Source organism: Cyprinodon variegatus, unplaced genomic scaffold, assembly GCF_000732505.1.
Source record: "Cyprinodon variegatus isolate N-32 unplaced genomic scaffold, C_variegatus-1.0 Scaffold423, whole genome shotgun sequence".
Classification (NCBI taxonomy): Eukaryota; Metazoa; Chordata; class Actinopteri; order Cyprinodontiformes; family Cyprinodontidae; genus Cyprinodon; species Cyprinodon variegatus.
Window position 1 is genome coordinate 651,993 of NW_015150876.1, and position 16,912 is coordinate 668,904.

Sequence of the window (16,912 nt, forward strand, 5' to 3'; positions counted from 1 at the left end):
CTCGGTTGCAGGTCTGGATTTAAGTGGGACGGGACGGTCCTTTGTATGTTTATTCCCTAGGATAATCCTTTCCAGGAGGGTAAAACAGAATTAATCCTGTTAAAGCAAGGGGTCAACCTCATACTTATTCACGCTGGATCAGCTGAGTGGCTGTTTGCTGGAAGGTGTGAATATTTACTTGTGTTTCCAGGGATCATCTTACTTTTCATAATTTAAAGCTGAGTCTAGCTGTAGCCAGAATCTGCCCTTTCCTCCTTTAATTTGGTCTGTGAAATTCACTGTCAGATAATGAAATAAATAATTTATTTGACTTTAGTTGCTCTCTTAGTGCTGAACAGAAATACTTAACCATAAACTCTGAACCAAAGCTGTCTGTTCTGTCGGTTCGTAGGACTACTATGTGGTAATCCTTTGCCCCGCTGAGATGGACGTCCAGGTTAGGAGGGTCCTACATGTTCCACTTTGGGCTCTGAGAGTCATCTACCTGCAGGGGTCTGCCCTCAAAGACCAAGACCTTATGAGAGCCAAGTGAGTGATTCTGACTTTCTTTTTTTTTAAGTGTAATAACAGAGTTGTTACATTAAATCAACAACAGAGCACTACAAAAAAGCCCCACCATGGCCAGTAATTAATATGCAGCTTAGAATTAAGTGTTTAAGCATTTTGAGGCACCTGTGTTTGCAAGCCCCTGAAATATAAAACAATGTCTAGCAAAGTATTTGTACCGGGGGAACCTTTTTAAAGTATTTTAGATGATGTAAACCATCAATCATAACTGTGGCTGTATCTTTAGGGTTGCTGTACTGCTGGAAGGATAGTATTATACACCCTGCTAGTTTTATGCAGCCTTCAGCAGATTTCACTGTTTCGCCTCCATCAGCCTAGAAGCTCTGACTGATCTTTATACCCCTACTGAGAGAAAAGTAACCCCACAGCGAGATGCTGCCACCGCCTTGATTTTTTCTTGTTGTTTTTTCCATGACACAAAGCTTTTTACATTTAAGCTCAGTTTTAGTCTCATCTGACCAGATCTTCCTCAATATGGCTAATGCTTTGTTGAGTTGCTGAATTTTGAAAAATAAAAATTTTTTTTGGTAGTATCAGATCCCCTGATTATTTTGGTTGATCATAGTGAAGATGACAGATAAATATATCCCTCACCTTTTAGATTTTTATATTTGGCACTCACGCCTTTTACTTTCCCTCCTCTCCCCATATTGTGCCTTATGTTAAATTTTTACTTAAAGTCTCAATAACACATGTTGGATTTGATGGTTTAGGGCATGTAAAAACTGAATTACAAATAAAACCATGTAAGCTTAATTTTAGAGAAAAAGGAAGGAAAAAGCTTCCCTGTCTATTACCCTCACCTCCCACCATCTCGTCTTAAAATGGCGTGTGCGATAACGTTATACATTTGTTGTTCTGCCGTCCCACTTTTTTCCTCTTTTGTCCTCTCTGACAATAACATGACAACACCCTTCTTCCTGTGTCTCACGGCCTCCCCCGATTCTCTCTTCCTCTGTCTGTCTCTCCCACTCCGCCTGCCTCTCTCGCTCCTGTGGCTGCTGGCTCTACTAACTACCTGCAGGATGGACGATGCTGAGGCCTGCTTTATCCTCAGTAACCGGTTTGAAGTGGACCGTATTGCTGCTGTACGTGCTTCATCATTTCCCTTTTTGATCCCGAATCACTTCAGCATTAATCATGGCTAAATTAATGGATTTCCTGTCCATCTTTATACTTTCATTTCACAGACATTGTTAAAGGACATTTCTTACCGTAAAGTAGATCTGATTAGGAATTCAGAGAGAGAGCTTTGGATTTCATGAACATGTTATTCAGGTTTAAATGTACTTCATTCAACCCTGAATATAAGTAGGAGGTGCTTATTGAAACATCAAATGTAACCAGGGGGGCTAATAAAATTTTTTTTTGAATTTGAATGCTAGATTTAAAAGGTTTATCCTGTTCTAATTTGAACAGATATTAAATCGGAAACATTAAAAAGGTATTTTTTTTAGCACAAAAAAGAAGTTTGACTTTAGTTTTCAATGGATAACATTGTAATCAGCAGTTCAAATAATAAAAAAATGTCCTGATCTAGTTGCAAACATGTTGCATTAATTTAAGAATAAATATGGGATATATTTCAAGGTAATGTTGTATTAGGGCTCTTAGTTATCTATTTAAACTGTTTTGGGTTCAGAAGCTTCCGTTAATTGTTGATCTTTAATCCACACATGGTCCAAATTAGACATGCTGGAATGGTTATATACCTACTTACCAGCATTAATATGTAACTCAATATTGACTTTGTCTGCACACCTTTTGTAGCCATCTACAAAGATATACAGATTTAAACAAAAAAATAATGGGTCGGTTTCTTGATCACACATCTGGCTTTGGTGCATTGTGCACAAATATTTTGAGTGTTATGTCTTCATGAAAAAAAAGTAAACATCATTTAAAACAGCACATTTTACCAAATAGATGTTTCAAGCAACTTAGATAAATTTTGCACCCTCCAAATTGCATTAAACCTGATCAAGGAAGATCACATTGCTTCACACCATCAAGCAATTTAAGAGGAAAGCTATAACAGTGCTTCAGCCTGATGTCACTAATGATCTCTTTGCACCTTACTTCCTCTCCTTCCTCCCACTCTCTCCCCATGATGGCTAACTTAATCCACTCGGTTTTCAATGTTGGCAGGATCATCAAACCATCCTCCGAGCCTGGGCTGTCAAAGACTTCGCTCCAAACTGCCCTCTGTACGTTCAGATTCTCAAGCCAGAGAACAAGTTCCACGTCAAGTTTGCAGGTGGGCAGAGAGTGTGAAATGAAAGAGGCTGGCATTGTGGGGAAGCAGGCTATTGTTCAACATGTTCCTTTTACATAATATATTTCTGGTTTTGAAGCTGAATTTCTTAAGTTTGTGTTTGCTGTCGTTTACTTTAACAATGGAGACAAATCGGCCTCAGATGTACCTGAGCTCATCTAAGTGACGGCTCAGACTAAAAAATGTTTTTTCAATGAGAGTGCTGGTACAGCCTTATAGCAATCTCTCTTCCCAGCTTGAAGGAAGTGTGGGACGGATTGGCACAGCTTGCCTAAATGCCTTTTTTGCGAGTTTCAAACATTAGTCTTTGGACTCTCACCATCCTACTCTGCAAAACAGCAGACACCAGTCAGTCGTCTGTGAGTGAACGACCGGGACCCGCACTCCCTCACATCCTTTCCCTCTATTGCACGTCTCTCACCTTGCAGCCTCGGATGATCTGAAACCCGGTTCTAGCTTGTCACTCACATACCACTTGTCTCCATCAGTTGTTAATGTTTTACTCTTCTACCTTAGCAAAGAAAATCCCTGCTTTTGATGGGCTCTGCAGTGGTGCTAACCTGGCAGACAAGCCCTCTCCACAGGGTGATCCTCCTGCAGCGCTGTTAAAGCACTTCACAGTCAGGCTTGAGCTTTTGTTATTATCGAGGCAGGAATTGTTTTGCACAAAGAGAATTTCATGTCTTTCCATTTTGGCACCTTTTCCACAATATATGATAAACACTCAGCTATGCAGGAGAAATCTTCTGCTCTGAAAACTCTGTAAGACCTGATTGAAAAGCTTTGATGTTTTATCTCCCATGAACATACTAATATGTTCCTATTATATCCATTAACAAAATGAATGATGTGATTACTGTGCTCTGCCTAATAAGCCTGTAGATGTTCCCTCTTTGAAGAGGCAGATGCTCAGTGCTGAAATCAAAAGGTAGCAAGTTAGTCACTTCTTCATTTCCTTAGCATTATTATGCTATAATGAGGGAAATTTAACAATAAACTGAGTTTATTACTCTCTCCAAATCCTGACATCACAATAGCTGAACTCACAGAGCGTACAGCCACACAGGCATTAGTGTGACTACAGATGCCAAATTTTGACACCACTTGGAAAACACTCCTGAAGTGATGGTGTGGGAGGCATTAATGAGCAAGAGATACACAATTTAATCAGATCCACAAACTCATCCTAATGGGAGTTGAACGTCTGTTAGAGAAGTTCCTTAAGTTTGCTGCTGTAGCAGTTTGAGTAACAATAGATATCTGGTTCCAACATGTATGTATTAATTATTTGCCTAATCTATAATTAAGAAAACCATTCCCTTATCCCACAGGCATCTTCTGCTTAGGTAGTTCAACATTGTAAAAATCAGCCCGATCCTTCAATGCAGTCACTAACCTACTGGTTTAATTACCTAAGCTGGTGGACCTGTGGGCAGGTCTTAGTTGCACTTTTGCTGTGTATGCAAAGAGCCGCTGTTGCAGTTTGAATGACTTTGTGCTGCACATTTGATTCTGTGCTGGAGCAGAAAACACAAAGGAAAGGGCACAGTTCCTTGGAGCAAGAATTGAAAGCAAAGATGTCTGTTAAGCCAGGCCTACACTGTGAGATATTTTCAATTGTTGCACTCAGCTACAGCTCAAACTGTACAATGAAATCGCAGGGTTTAAAAGTTCACAGTTCACAATGTATGTTCTCACACTGTGTGGCCTGACGCTCTGATGCGACCTCACGATTGGCTGAATGAATTTCAAAATGTTTGATTTTCTCCCGACCTTACGATTCCTGATCGGGAGGTGGTCGGGAGAGGCTAATCGCCCCTCATTTCCCCCTGTATACAACACGAGGCTGAAACTGGGGCCGAATGAAACATTCTTGCATGACTGGAGAGTCGGCCCGAACAGGGCAAAAAATCATACAGTGTATGCCCGGCTTTGGTGTGTGTGTTTGTGTGTGCGTTGGGGGGGTTGATTAAGCTCTCTGCTGGTCAATGCTCAGGAATCTGCAGAATGGAAACCTGTGAGGAAAGGAAAACAGGATCATAGTAGTCAACAACAAATAAAGACTGAATTCAAAGACAGGCCTATATTCTAGAATTTCAGATATTCATTTCGAATTTTTGCATTTTTATAACGACAAGAACTGCTCCACAGTACCCACTTCATTTATTTACTTTTTTGTCTTACGGTCGTCAGAGATAGATGCCCATTGCTTTACAACAAGCTTTAACTTTGAACTAAATTGACAGGCTGTATAGCAGGATCCTGCAGGGCGTTACGTGTGTGAGATGAATTATGATGTGCTGATCTAAGTCAAAGGTAAAAAAAAAAATTGCTACTCAATCAGAAGAATCACTCTCCCTTGTTTTTTTTAATCTGCATGTTTATCACCTGCCCACCTCCAGCCAGACACCTCCAGCCAGACGCGCGTCTCATTAATTTTAACATGAGCTGCATTTTTTATCTTATTCGGCCATCTGCTTCTTAGAGTAGCACTGTAGAGTGTGATTCTCCATCTAAGGCTTTGATGCTTTGTCACCAATTATATCCTAATGCGGAGCACATACTGTGCTTTTACTGCCCGGATCAACTGTCTTGCTTAACAAGCAGCCCTGATATGCCTGTGCACTGAACTGAAGACAGTGCAATCGAAAAATAAATACACAGCGCAGGAAATGGATTCTCTTTTGGCTCTTTTTCACTGGTCGGCTCGCCACAAACATTAACCGGTCGATCAGATATTCCTTTAAAAGAGGAGACTCTGAGGCAGCTGTTAAATAAGAGTGTGGTCTGTGTTTGCTTGGGTGGTTTGGTTGACCCAGGGGCTTGGCTCCATTAGGTGTTTTGTGGATGAATACTCTGACCTGTTGCTCCAGCTCTCCATCTCTGTCCAAGCGCTAACAGTAACCTGAGATTCCTCCTCTCAGGGTATCGAGCTTTGAGCGGATTTATGACTGAGATGAGAATTTGAGGTGATCAGTTTTACCTCAACTGTCACGCTCTGTAAATATAAACAGCAGATAAGTGACAAGTGCACACGCATCGACAGCTGCCACTGAAGTGATGTTTTTGTATGAAGAGGCATGCGAGTGTTTCATACAAGGCGACAGCATGATGTTGTCACAGCCGTTCACCGAACCAGAAACTGAATCTGCCAGCAGTCGGCTCATCACAGCAGAAGCTGTGTGCATCATGTTGAAAGAGAAAACCACACTTGAATGATCCTGAGATCATGTTTTTTTTTTTTTACCCCCTGTAACTTTTCCATAATTTGTGTTGTTAAAGATGACTATTTCGATATCCTGTATTTCTGTGCCAGGTTTGCTCAGATGGAGACTGAATTTGGTCCAGGCTGTTTGTAAAATAGCTTCAATCCAGTCAGAGCGGAAAAGGAGAGTCTATTTTAAATCACACGTTTGAAATAATGTACTTTGACTAGGCCATTTCAAAGGAATAAATATGCTTTGATTTTAAGCATTGTTTTATTTTTCTGTGGTCTGTAGCAGACTGCAAACAGGACCTCTCATGGATATCTTTACGCTTTAGCTTTTTTTCCCCACGCTTTCATAAAGGTCAGACTGTTTAGTGCAATGTTTTTAGTTGTCCAATCAAGGATTTCTACCTACTGAGCTTTTTAGTGAGCTGCAACTTTTTCAGGGCTACAATGGGCCTTTTTCTATGGAGCCAAATTGGTCTCAAGTTTCACAAATACCCATATGTGATTCACACATGCACAGGACAAGCTCCACACACAGCACGATTCACGCAAGCAGACAAGAATCACACATGCACAGCACATGATTCGCCAAAGTACTTCTGCTCCACAAACAATAATAAATGACATTACAAAGTACCAGTAGTCTTTAAACTTCACTGCATCTGAGTGTGGATTTTTGACACTCTCCTGATGTACCTCGATACACAAATGCATTTTTTTATACAGGTGATGGTTTGCAAGCAATCACAGAGCTCCCTTGTAAAAGCCAATCACAAGAAAGTAATCCACGTGGGATGATGATTCGCTCCGCTCCGGTCCAGTGTTCTGTCAGCTCAGCATACAGCGTCAGGCCAGCATACCCTTAGTAATACGCATTACATTGAGTTTCCTCTGTCTCCGTTCTCCTTACATCCAAGCACGCTGTTTTATTTCACGATTTAGTCTGGTTTTTGTCTTAATTTCTGAATAAAACAACAACAAAAAAAAATCATTCACTAGGTTTGAGACACACATTAGGTTTCAAAACAAAAATAGCATGTCCTTTAGATGAGGATCTTATTAAAGAATGATCTGCATTTTTTCACAGGGAATTAAATATTTATAGGAAGAGGATTCTACAACTCAGTTGACAGGATATGAGATTTATTTGTTTTTAGTTTGTTAGATATTAACAACAATCGGATCATTTTTAGATAAAAAATTCTGCAGGGGGAAAAGAATGACAAGATTAGGATTAGGATTCACTCGATGATAACAACCCACTGAGCCTACTGGCACAATCTGAAACCATTCTATGGGACTGATAATCACTAATAACCATCAAAATACCACAGCATCATTTATTCAATTAACTTCTACCATTATCTCGCCAGAAATTAAACCTTTAGAAACCGATGTGTAAAAGTATTTCTTTAAGTGAATGATTCTACAGGGCTTTAATAAGTTTTAGAAAATACTCATACTCTTTTTCTTTGCTTATCTGGGATCGGATCGCAGGGGCAGCAGTCTCAGCAGAGTCTGCCAGACTGCTCCATCTCTTCTGGTGGAGACCTGGAGTGCTCCAGGGTCATTCTTTGAAATTACCTTGAATAAATTCATAATTTCTTTTATATAGATTACATCTTTACATTCATATCCATTGATTTAAAACTCTGAAATGCATATTTATCTTGTATCTTGGATACTACACGTGTGGAAACTTGGGGTAGAAGAGGCAACGTCCAGCAAGCTGGAGACATTTTGTTCGGATTGTATAGTGATGTTTTATTTCTCTCTCTCTCTGCAGGTGAACAATAGCTTTGATAACTTGGTTTTATCTGTTTTGGCACTGACTTGGTAGCATCTTCTCCTGTAGTGGGTCTATTGAGGTCTGATTATGTAATTGCTTCATTAAGCGAATATCAGTCTTATTCTGCAACAGTCAGAGGGCGATGGACTGACGAGACAGGAGGAGTACCATCAGAGAAGTTCTGATTCAGACCAATTCTGTCTAGCCTTGATCAGCTTCCAGCTCTAAGGCTTTTATTCTTCATACATTTTTTTCATCTTTCTTTTGACTCGCTCTCACTTTGTTGATTTTAGCAGTTTCTGCTCCCTTTAGCTGAACGAGCACCTGCAGTAGGGACAATAGAGACAGCTAATTCAGCAAATCGTTTTTTTATGTTGTTGAAAACTTTTCAGTGGTGACAGCAGAGTCTAAAGTGGATGATAGTACAAAAAAAATCCTCTATTTAGAAGGCTCTTCTTGTTCCATTATATGAATCCTCTCCAGAAACCAGACTAGCTGATCTAGTAGTATTTTTCAGGGTAGAAATTTATTCCAGAATAGATAAGGTCTTTAAAGAAATCTTTGAAATTAGATTTATTTTCTGTTAACGTCTGTTTAAAGTCCTCTACAGCTAGAAATAAAGATTAAATCCTTAAAGCAATGTGATATTATTATTGACCAATATGATGTTATAGCTTTTTCACTCCTGAAGGCTGATTGTTGTACACTTGATGGGCTGCAGTATCTAGTTTATTTTAAATTGGTTTCAATGGGGATACAACAAGGCTCAATTACAGCCCCATTTTATTAAAACAGCTACATGATTCCACAAAGCTCAAATAATGGAGGTATAAAACACCATCTCAAAATATCTATTAAAGTCGCATAAAGCCGTTTATGGGTGAATATATCAGAATTTACTTCATCTTGATGCAGAAAATTGCTTCTGAGGCAAAATGGGAGATTAAAGGTTTTGAGATTAATTATGTTTGTATAACAATGTCTTATGAACGTTTGGCAAAAGGGGTTATCAGGATTAGTCCTATTGGATCCCTATTTTTAATTGCAGCAGATTTTAATAGCATCTAACCATCAACATCAAAATCTAAACAACTTTATCTACTCATCAGATTATATACCAATTTTGACCAAACCAATTAATGTATTTTGTTGAGTCTTTCATTTTAGTTGAAGCCCACAGAACTTTCAGCTCATGTCTCTTTAATTTGTTTTTCTGTCTGCAGATCATGTGGTGTGCGAAGAGGAATTTAAGTACGCCATGCTGGCTTTAAACTGTGTGTGCCCTGGCACCTCAACTCTTATTACTCTATTGATTCACTCCTCAAGAGGACAGTGAGTTAACTCCTTTTTTTCCATTTCATTCTGGTCATATTATGGTATTACTTTAATGGCCATTGGAATAGTAGTGTGAGAAAAACCAGCCAAAGTAGCTTCTTTCTTTTCATCTGTTTACCCCTTTTATAGAACTACACCCCAAGAGGCCTTCAAGCAACGTTCTGGAGCATTTCAAGCCCTTAACAGGTAGAATACAATTAAAGAAACTATCATTTACTCTAGGAAGAGTTTGTTTTTATTGTTAAGGTTTTCAACTATGGATCACTAACAAAATACATAAGTAGTTTTATTGATTAGTGAAACTACTTATATATATAATAATAAATTATCAGAAGACTAAAAATAAAAAAAAAACTGTCATTTTAAAACCCCTTTAGAAACAAGTGTTTCTATAAAGGGGACAGCATTATTTGCAGATTGATACCATTGCATGTTCTCTTTGCAATAAGGAACCAGTATTTTTCTTATCACAGTTATATAAACTTCATTCTTAACATTAGTATAACTGCACACAGTTGTTCTATAGAGTATTTATCAGTTTTCAGAAACTTGTCTTATTACCTTCTTTTCTGCAGCAATGTATCTCTGTATGAGCTGTGTACTTTCTGTAAAACAATAATAATAATAATAATAATAATATATAGGAACCCCTAAAACCTTAGCTACCTTTAAACTTATATAGAACTGGAATTTCTTTGGTTGATTGTATGATTTTTTTTTACTTGTAAAGATTATTTTTTAGGAATATACAACAAAATATGGAAAAAATATCCATTGTTGTTATATGCCTCTAAAAAGACAAGAAAAATAATAACAAAAGACCTCAGTAAGATATTATCTACATCTAAAGTAAGCAAATGGACCAACCTTTATTTTGTTCTTCAACTTAAAAGTTTATGTGAAAAAAATAAATAAAAAAAACATCACCAACCTGTTAAATTAAGCCTATAGTTGTTAAATCACCTTATAAAGAATGTGTTGAGGTGTTCTCATTATTATTCATCTATATCTGAACCTGAGACCATCTGGATTTCTGGCACTGACGATGTTATAACTTGCCATCCTCCTCTCCCATCCCTCTGTCTGTTCCTGTAAATTGAACCTTTCCAACACTGTTTCTATATGCAGCAGTTTTCTTTAGCAGGCTATCCAAAGTCACACTACCTCCACACTGTTGCTTCTCGTTGTCACCTTTTTAGCCCCCGCATGTGAATCTGTATTCCCCCCTGAGAAAAAGCTGGTGTGGTCTTAACAGTGCAAATGACTAAGCCTGGGCTATGAGTCCTTGTCTCCCTCCATGCCCTGATTGTAGTATCGATTAGCAGCTTAGACAGAGATGTAGGATGTCACCACTATAACTTTGATGGAATATCCACTCATGTGACCGTTTGTGCTTCATATAACACATTTTAAAGGTCATGCTTCAACTAAACCAATGTGTTTTTGTTGTTCTGTCTCAGGAATGGCGGAGCGGGTTCATCAGACCAGTGGCACCGAACCTACAGGCGCTGCTCTGCCAACGAGGTCCATCACATCCGTCTGGAAGAAAGTAAATTCTTTGGAGAGTACCTAGGAAAGAGTTTCACTTTTGCCTCCTTTCATGCACACAAAAAGTGGGTAAAAACATTGTTGTAAGCAATATTCTAAAGTCTTTGGCTCCGAACTAATCTTGGCTGTGTGTTTGCAGGTTTGGGGTCTGTTTGATTGGGGTTCGCAGACTGGACACCACAAACATTCTGTTGAACCCCGGGCCGTGTCACATCATGGGGGCTTCGGACACCTGCTTTTACATCAACATCTCTAAAGAAGAGAACTCTGCTTTTGTCAGGGGTCAGAGGGAACCATCCTGGGGAGGGGCGGGAGGAAACTCAAGAGGAGTCCACCAGAGTATCTATCATGGACTCACCCGCCTGCCTGTGCACAGCATCATAGCCAGCATGGGTCAGTAGGAAAGGCTCAGCAAAGACACTCTGTAAACTGTCATATTTTTTTCACACACTCCACCTCTACTCCCTATGCCACTACTCTGAATAAGGATTGTAGTCAAAGAATATATGAGTTTTACAGATTCATCTAAAATATGATTTGATTTGTAAAGAGGCCTTTGGAACATAGAGGAGTTAAGTTCCTTTTCTATTTATTTAAGGTGAGAAGGTTCAGATTTTTTTTTTCTGATGTACTTCTTTTTTTGTGCAGCACTATGGTCCTGTTGATTATTAAAGTGTTATATAAATAAAGTTGGATTGGATTGGATTGGATAGGATTGGGAGGGGCATAAGTACACTTGCAGCACCTGCCCTGTATACATCTATTGTTGTAATTTCTGAAGCTCCACATCTTGAAAATCTACTTTAGAGACATTATTTTTAGTTTTTACTGAAAAAATGTCTTTATTATATCATTTTTATTTGACCCTTTACAACCAAAGCATCGTTTGATGAGCAGATGTGGCATCAAGCAGGTTTTTGTTAAATGGGTCCTATCTAGCAAACAATCAAAACGTTGTATTCAACATGGATTTTGTCCTTATTAAGAAGCGACCAGCATTCAGCACAACTCAGACACCAATGGCAAATTCATGTAAGGTGAAAAAAAGTTTAAAAAAATAGAACTTATCACGTATGAGCGCGAGCAACAAGAACGAGCAGAAGAGTGCTGAAGTTCTGTGTTTTGGCAATAGGTGGCAGTACCTTTAGAAAACTATGTAATGCCTCTTTAACTTTTTTATGTCATTTGCTTCACAATTCGCTCAAGGGTTAGGCTTTTACTATTTGGAGTTTTTTTTTTTTCTTCCACTCAACTTTCTATCATGCTTGAGGACAGCACTGGCCTTTTTTTGATGTACCATCCTCATGGACGGTGTTTGGTTTATTTATTCTTACATTCTAACCATCAAAATTAACATATATATGTTTTAGCTTTCAATGACATTGTCTGAGATGCACCTGCATGTGTTGAAAGCATATACCTTCCAGGTCTGACTCTGTTGCTACACAAACATGCCACCAAGTGGCCGAAAATAAAACTGTTTTAATTTCCCTTTCAAGACCCCACATTGTACTGAAATGTTTTATGTATTTTAAGGTGTTTCTGTTTATCTTTGAAATGTTTTCAGGCACTGTGGCCATCGACCTGCAGGACTCCAGTGACAGCAGCCCAGAGGGCCAGGACCCGGTTGGTACAGGCCTCAGCAGTGGGAGGGGGAGCAGAAGCAGCTCCAGGGTGGAGGTGGGGGGTTCGAACACCTTGGCTCTGCCTGCCATGGGAGAATCAGCCGATGACAGACGGCACAGCATCGCGCCGGTCCTGGAGCTGGTGGATGGAGTCAACAACCCGACCTTTGACCTTCTGGGGGAGCAGTCAGAGGATGAAGTGGGAGAGGAAGGCAAAGATGACGGTGATAAAGACGATAGCGCCCACTGGTGGGGTCGACACTGCGAGTGAGTAGAGTATATGATATATGAGAGTATTCAAATCCATTCAGACGTAAATGTGAGTTTGTGCTGCAGGTGGGTGAAGGGATACCCGCTGAACTCTCCATATATTGGCAGCTCACCTGCACTATGCCATCTCCTTCAAGAAAAGATGCCTTTCTGCTGCCTGCGCATGGACAAGGTAGGAGACTTAAATCACTTCTATTCTTATTTTTCTTATTTGTAAAAGAAAAGCAACCCAACAATCTCTCTGAATCCTCCTTTAGCCTTGTCCTCACATCCCCTTTGAAGATGCTCGCTCCTACGGCTTCAAAAACAAACTGATCATTGTGTCGGCGGAGAGCGCAGGAAACGGTCTGTACAACTTCATTGTGCCTCTACGGGCTTACTACCGAACACGGAAGGAGCTCAAGCCCATCGTACTGCTGCTGGAGAGCATGTGAGGACTGCTTTTTTGTCATCCTTACAGATAGACACAAAGGTTCAGCCTCAAACAGGTCATATCCTGGTGCTGTCCACAATAGCAGGCCTTGAAATCTGGGTTGCACAGAATGGCACAATTGCTCAGTTCTAAAAAAAGGCAATTGGGAGAGAAAAAGTGAGCCATTGATGATGGGTGACATGCTGAATGCTCTCAGCACATGTCCTGTTTTTGTGGCAGCTACACAAACCCAGTCAGCCAAATGAGAGTGGAATCCAATAAAAGGGCAATAAAATGCTGAGTCACTCCTGTGTAGTGCCGTTATTTTCAGCTTTCTAAGAAGTGCTTTTGTCTCTTCAGTAAATTCAGCACAGGGGGAAGGCAGACTGTAGCTGTGGGAGTGTGTGCTCTTCTCTGTGGCATGTAGGATTCGCTTTGAAATCTGCTTTTTTTTTATCCTTACAGACCTGAAGCCGATTTCCTGGAAGCCATATGTTGGTTCCCAATGGTTTTCTACACAGTGGGCTCCATTGAAAAGTAAGACCAAATTTTTATTTTCGCATTCATACTTTGTTACCTTAAGTGCAAAAGTGTTCATACTTCTTCATTTTCTTTTTCTAACTTTGTCACTTAAATGCACAATTCTGAATGTTAAACATTGGGATAATTGGAGATGAATCAACATAAATTTGTGTTTAATTTGAAAGTGGAGAAGCATGTATGAAACATAGCAAACATCTGTCTGGTCAGACCAAAATGAAAGCTTTTGCCCACCAAGCAGAGGTAGTGTTGCAAATTAACCTGAACCAACCATCTCCATGGTGAAACATTGTGATGGCAGCATTATGCTGTGGGGATAAAGATGAAGTGAAAATAGAGTTAACTAAAGGCGGGGGTTTGTGGGTTTGAGGGCTCAGTGTTTAGGGATTTTTTTTCCCACTATTAATATACTTCTACTTGCTAAAATAACTACTATAAAATTATAATATAAAAAATCTCTGTGTGTGGTATTAAACACCTCGTTGGGTATCTTTCTGGAGTCTGGACAGCCTGCTGCGATGTGGAATCACTTTTGCCGACACTATGGTGGTGTTTGACAAAGAAAGCTCCATGATTGCAGAGGAGGATTACATGGCTGACGCAAAAACGATTGTTAACGTCCAGACGCTATTCAGGTCAGCTTCACCTAAAGGTTTTTTTATGTTTGTTTGGCTTTTTTAGTTTCCTTGAATTTTTATTGTGTCCTTTTTTAATCAAATTTTATCTCTAATTGTTCCTGTTTTTTTCTACCATTGTAGACTTTTTCCAGCTCTTAGTATCATCACTGAATTGACACATCCTGCAAACATGCGCTTCATGCAGTTCAAAGTGAAGGATCATTATTCTCTGGCTCTGTCCAAACTGGAAAAGGTAACATTTCAAGTTGAAATATGGCTTTTCCTTTTTATTTATTGTATGTCGTAGCCATAGAATAAACAAGGAAATAAATGCATCAGTTCTTTTTTTAATTCATAGTTCCCGTAGAATAGAAAATAAATGAATGGGATGCTAATGATCTTTTAACTGAAAATTGTTATTGTTAATGTTGTCAGTGGCAGCTAATGAGTCTCGCTCTGGACATTAATAACCGCCATTAACGAAACAGTAAATTAGCCACAGTCAGACATCCTCTCTTTAAATGTTTTTTTCAAATTGGTGCAATTTTAAAATAAAAACGGCATTTAAAGGCTTTTTATGTTGTGAAGCTTGTTTTCAGGCTGCATACAAATCAGGGGTAGTGGCAATTACTTTGGTCTTAAGACCTCAAGTCAGGCTCTCTGCGTTAAATTCCTGTGTTATGTTCGCCTCACTCGGAAGAGATTTGATACAGGAAGAGTTTAAAGAAAGAAGAGATTCCTCTTATCCCCTCAGAACTAGTTAAATCTGACACTTTCACTGTGTGACCATGTGTTTGATCTGCAGAAAGAAAGAGAGAAGGGCTCCAACCTTGTCTTTATGTTCCGCCTACCGTTTGCTGCTGGAAAGGTGTTCAGTGTTAGTATGCTGGACACTCTCCTCTACCAGGTCCCAAACACTCTCTCTCTGAGCAACATGTATCCCACCTCTTTTGGATTTATGTCTATAATAACCTGTATCTTGTTGAATTGTTTTTGTGGTCCAGTCCTTTGTGAAGGACTATATGATCTCCATCACCAGACTTTTGCTCGGCCTTGACTCCATGCCTGGATCAGGCTTCCTCTGTGCTGTAAGTAGAAAACAAAGCAGCTGGATTTTAGTTTGGTTGGACAGCAGATCGCCTCAGGGACCGATTTTTGTTTTGTTTGGTTTCCAGATGAAAATCACAGAGGATGACCTGTGGATCAGAACCTACGGGAGGCTCTATCAGAAACTATGCTCCTCCACTGGAGACATTCCCATAGGCATCTACCGTACAGAGGCCCACAAGCTTCCAGTGTCTGAGGTCAGCCTGTTTTCATTTTGTAACTTTGGTGATAAACACGGCAACAAACACCACAGGTGTAATATCTGTATAGAAATTTGTTTGTTTACCATGGAATTTGGTTTATACTGACCATAGTCACTGGCTATTATTAGTTGTTGCCAGCAGCAGCAGACTACTCTTAAAAAAGCTTATCTTAAAACATTCAAAAACAGAACAGATCTTTAAAGAAGGTAAAATTGATTTATGTCACTATTAGTGATTAGTGAGTAGTATTATCAGTGACTATTAGTGTGAATAAATAAGGGTCAGGCAGGTTGGGGTATGGTCAATCAACAGACAAAGATACATTCCCTGTGTTTTTTTTATTTCTTATCTTTTATATGTGGCTTGATTAAAATCATTTATTTAATTTTTTTTTTTTGCTCATACGACTTTGAAATAGGCTACCTTTTTGAAGTGAACTTTATATTAAATTTAGTATTATTGTTATCATAACTTTTAAATTATTTTCTTCTTTACATTCAACTGCATGGCTTAGAACCTCACACCTTTACCCTCCAGCTTCCAGTAGAACATGCAATTTGCTGATCTCAACAGGCTCCTCCTCATTTAACATGGTTGCAATATAGACATGGGTGCTTTTTTTAGACTTATTTGTTTCAATTTACTCAAAATTTGGATTTGCTATAATAATCTGTCCTCTGCTGCACAACCTCAGATACATTATGACCAAAGAACTCAGGGGCAATAGTTTGATTAATGTGTTCAACAGACTGTAAGACGCCTTTCCCAACGAGGTTAGAGATTTATTATGGGCTCTGAGCTCAAAACATTTTCACTGCAGAAGCTCAGCTGAGAATGGCAGCTGAAAACAAGCCTTTGCTGCTGTAAAGGTCGCCTCCACTGTGGAGTTTCGTTAAGAATTTAAGATCTGTCTGACTTGGATCATGACAGCAGGTGGAGCAATGTTGCAAAGGACCACTTCAGAAGAAAAGAGAATAGATTGAAGCTCACCAGGATACATGTCTCTATTCATATTGCAAGATTTCCCCCACTGCACCTTCATGGTGTAACTTTTTCTCTTCAATCAACATATTTTTTACTTTTCATATGGAACATTTATATTCTCCTTCACACTTAAGAGATACAGATTGATAACTTTTCTGAAGAAAAGTTCTGGTAACAATTTTAATTAATCTTGAATATTTAGCAATGTGATTTTTTTTTAAATAAAGTTTTTAGTATATGATTAGGCAGCTGCACCGTGTTTGACTTGACTCTATCAGGCTTTATTATGAAGTATGCTGCATATGTTCTTTAGTAATTGTCAATGCATTTTTTTATATTTAAGAAATAGGAAACAACACCTCTATAGAACCATTAAACCTCTGTGACAACATCTTGATTCATGAAAAAAAGTTTTTTTTCCCATTA

At 39.1% G+C, this 16,912-nt stretch overlaps 1 protein-coding gene across 2 annotated transcripts in view; it reads left to right on the plus strand.

Annotated features, from left to right (window-relative positions):
- The window catches only part of LOC107093400 (potassium channel subfamily T member 2-like), a 46,701-nt gene that overhangs the window by 28,951 nt on the left and 838 nt on the right, over positions 1–16,912 (plus strand). Inside the window, exons 11-27 of one of the 2 annotated variants that reach the window (XM_015388434.1) lie at positions 1–11; positions 392–528; positions 1,592–1,655; positions 2,716–2,824; positions 9,069–9,177; positions 9,310–9,366; positions 10,641–10,793; positions 10,868–11,121; positions 12,296–12,620; positions 12,690–12,795; positions 12,881–13,053; positions 13,501–13,572; positions 14,076–14,210; positions 14,334–14,445; positions 14,998–15,099; positions 15,197–15,280; positions 15,368–15,496. The exon at positions 1–11 is cut by the window's left edge and continues 154 nt beyond it. In XM_015388434.1, coding sequence (XP_015243920.1) covers positions 1–11; positions 392–528; positions 1,592–1,655; positions 2,716–2,824; positions 9,069–9,177; positions 9,310–9,366; positions 10,641–10,793; positions 10,868–11,121; positions 12,296–12,620; positions 12,690–12,795; positions 12,881–13,053; positions 13,501–13,572; positions 14,076–14,210; positions 14,334–14,445; positions 14,998–15,099; positions 15,197–15,280; positions 15,368–15,496 — 2,132 coding nt within the window. The remainder of the gene's footprint in view (positions 12–391; positions 529–1,591; positions 1,656–2,715; positions 2,825–9,068; positions 9,178–9,309; positions 9,367–10,640; positions 10,794–10,867; positions 11,122–12,295; positions 12,621–12,689; positions 12,796–12,880; positions 13,054–13,500; positions 13,573–14,075; positions 14,211–14,333; positions 14,446–14,997; positions 15,100–15,196; positions 15,281–15,367; positions 15,497–16,912) is intronic. The other variant, XM_015388436.1, reaches the window with a different exon arrangement.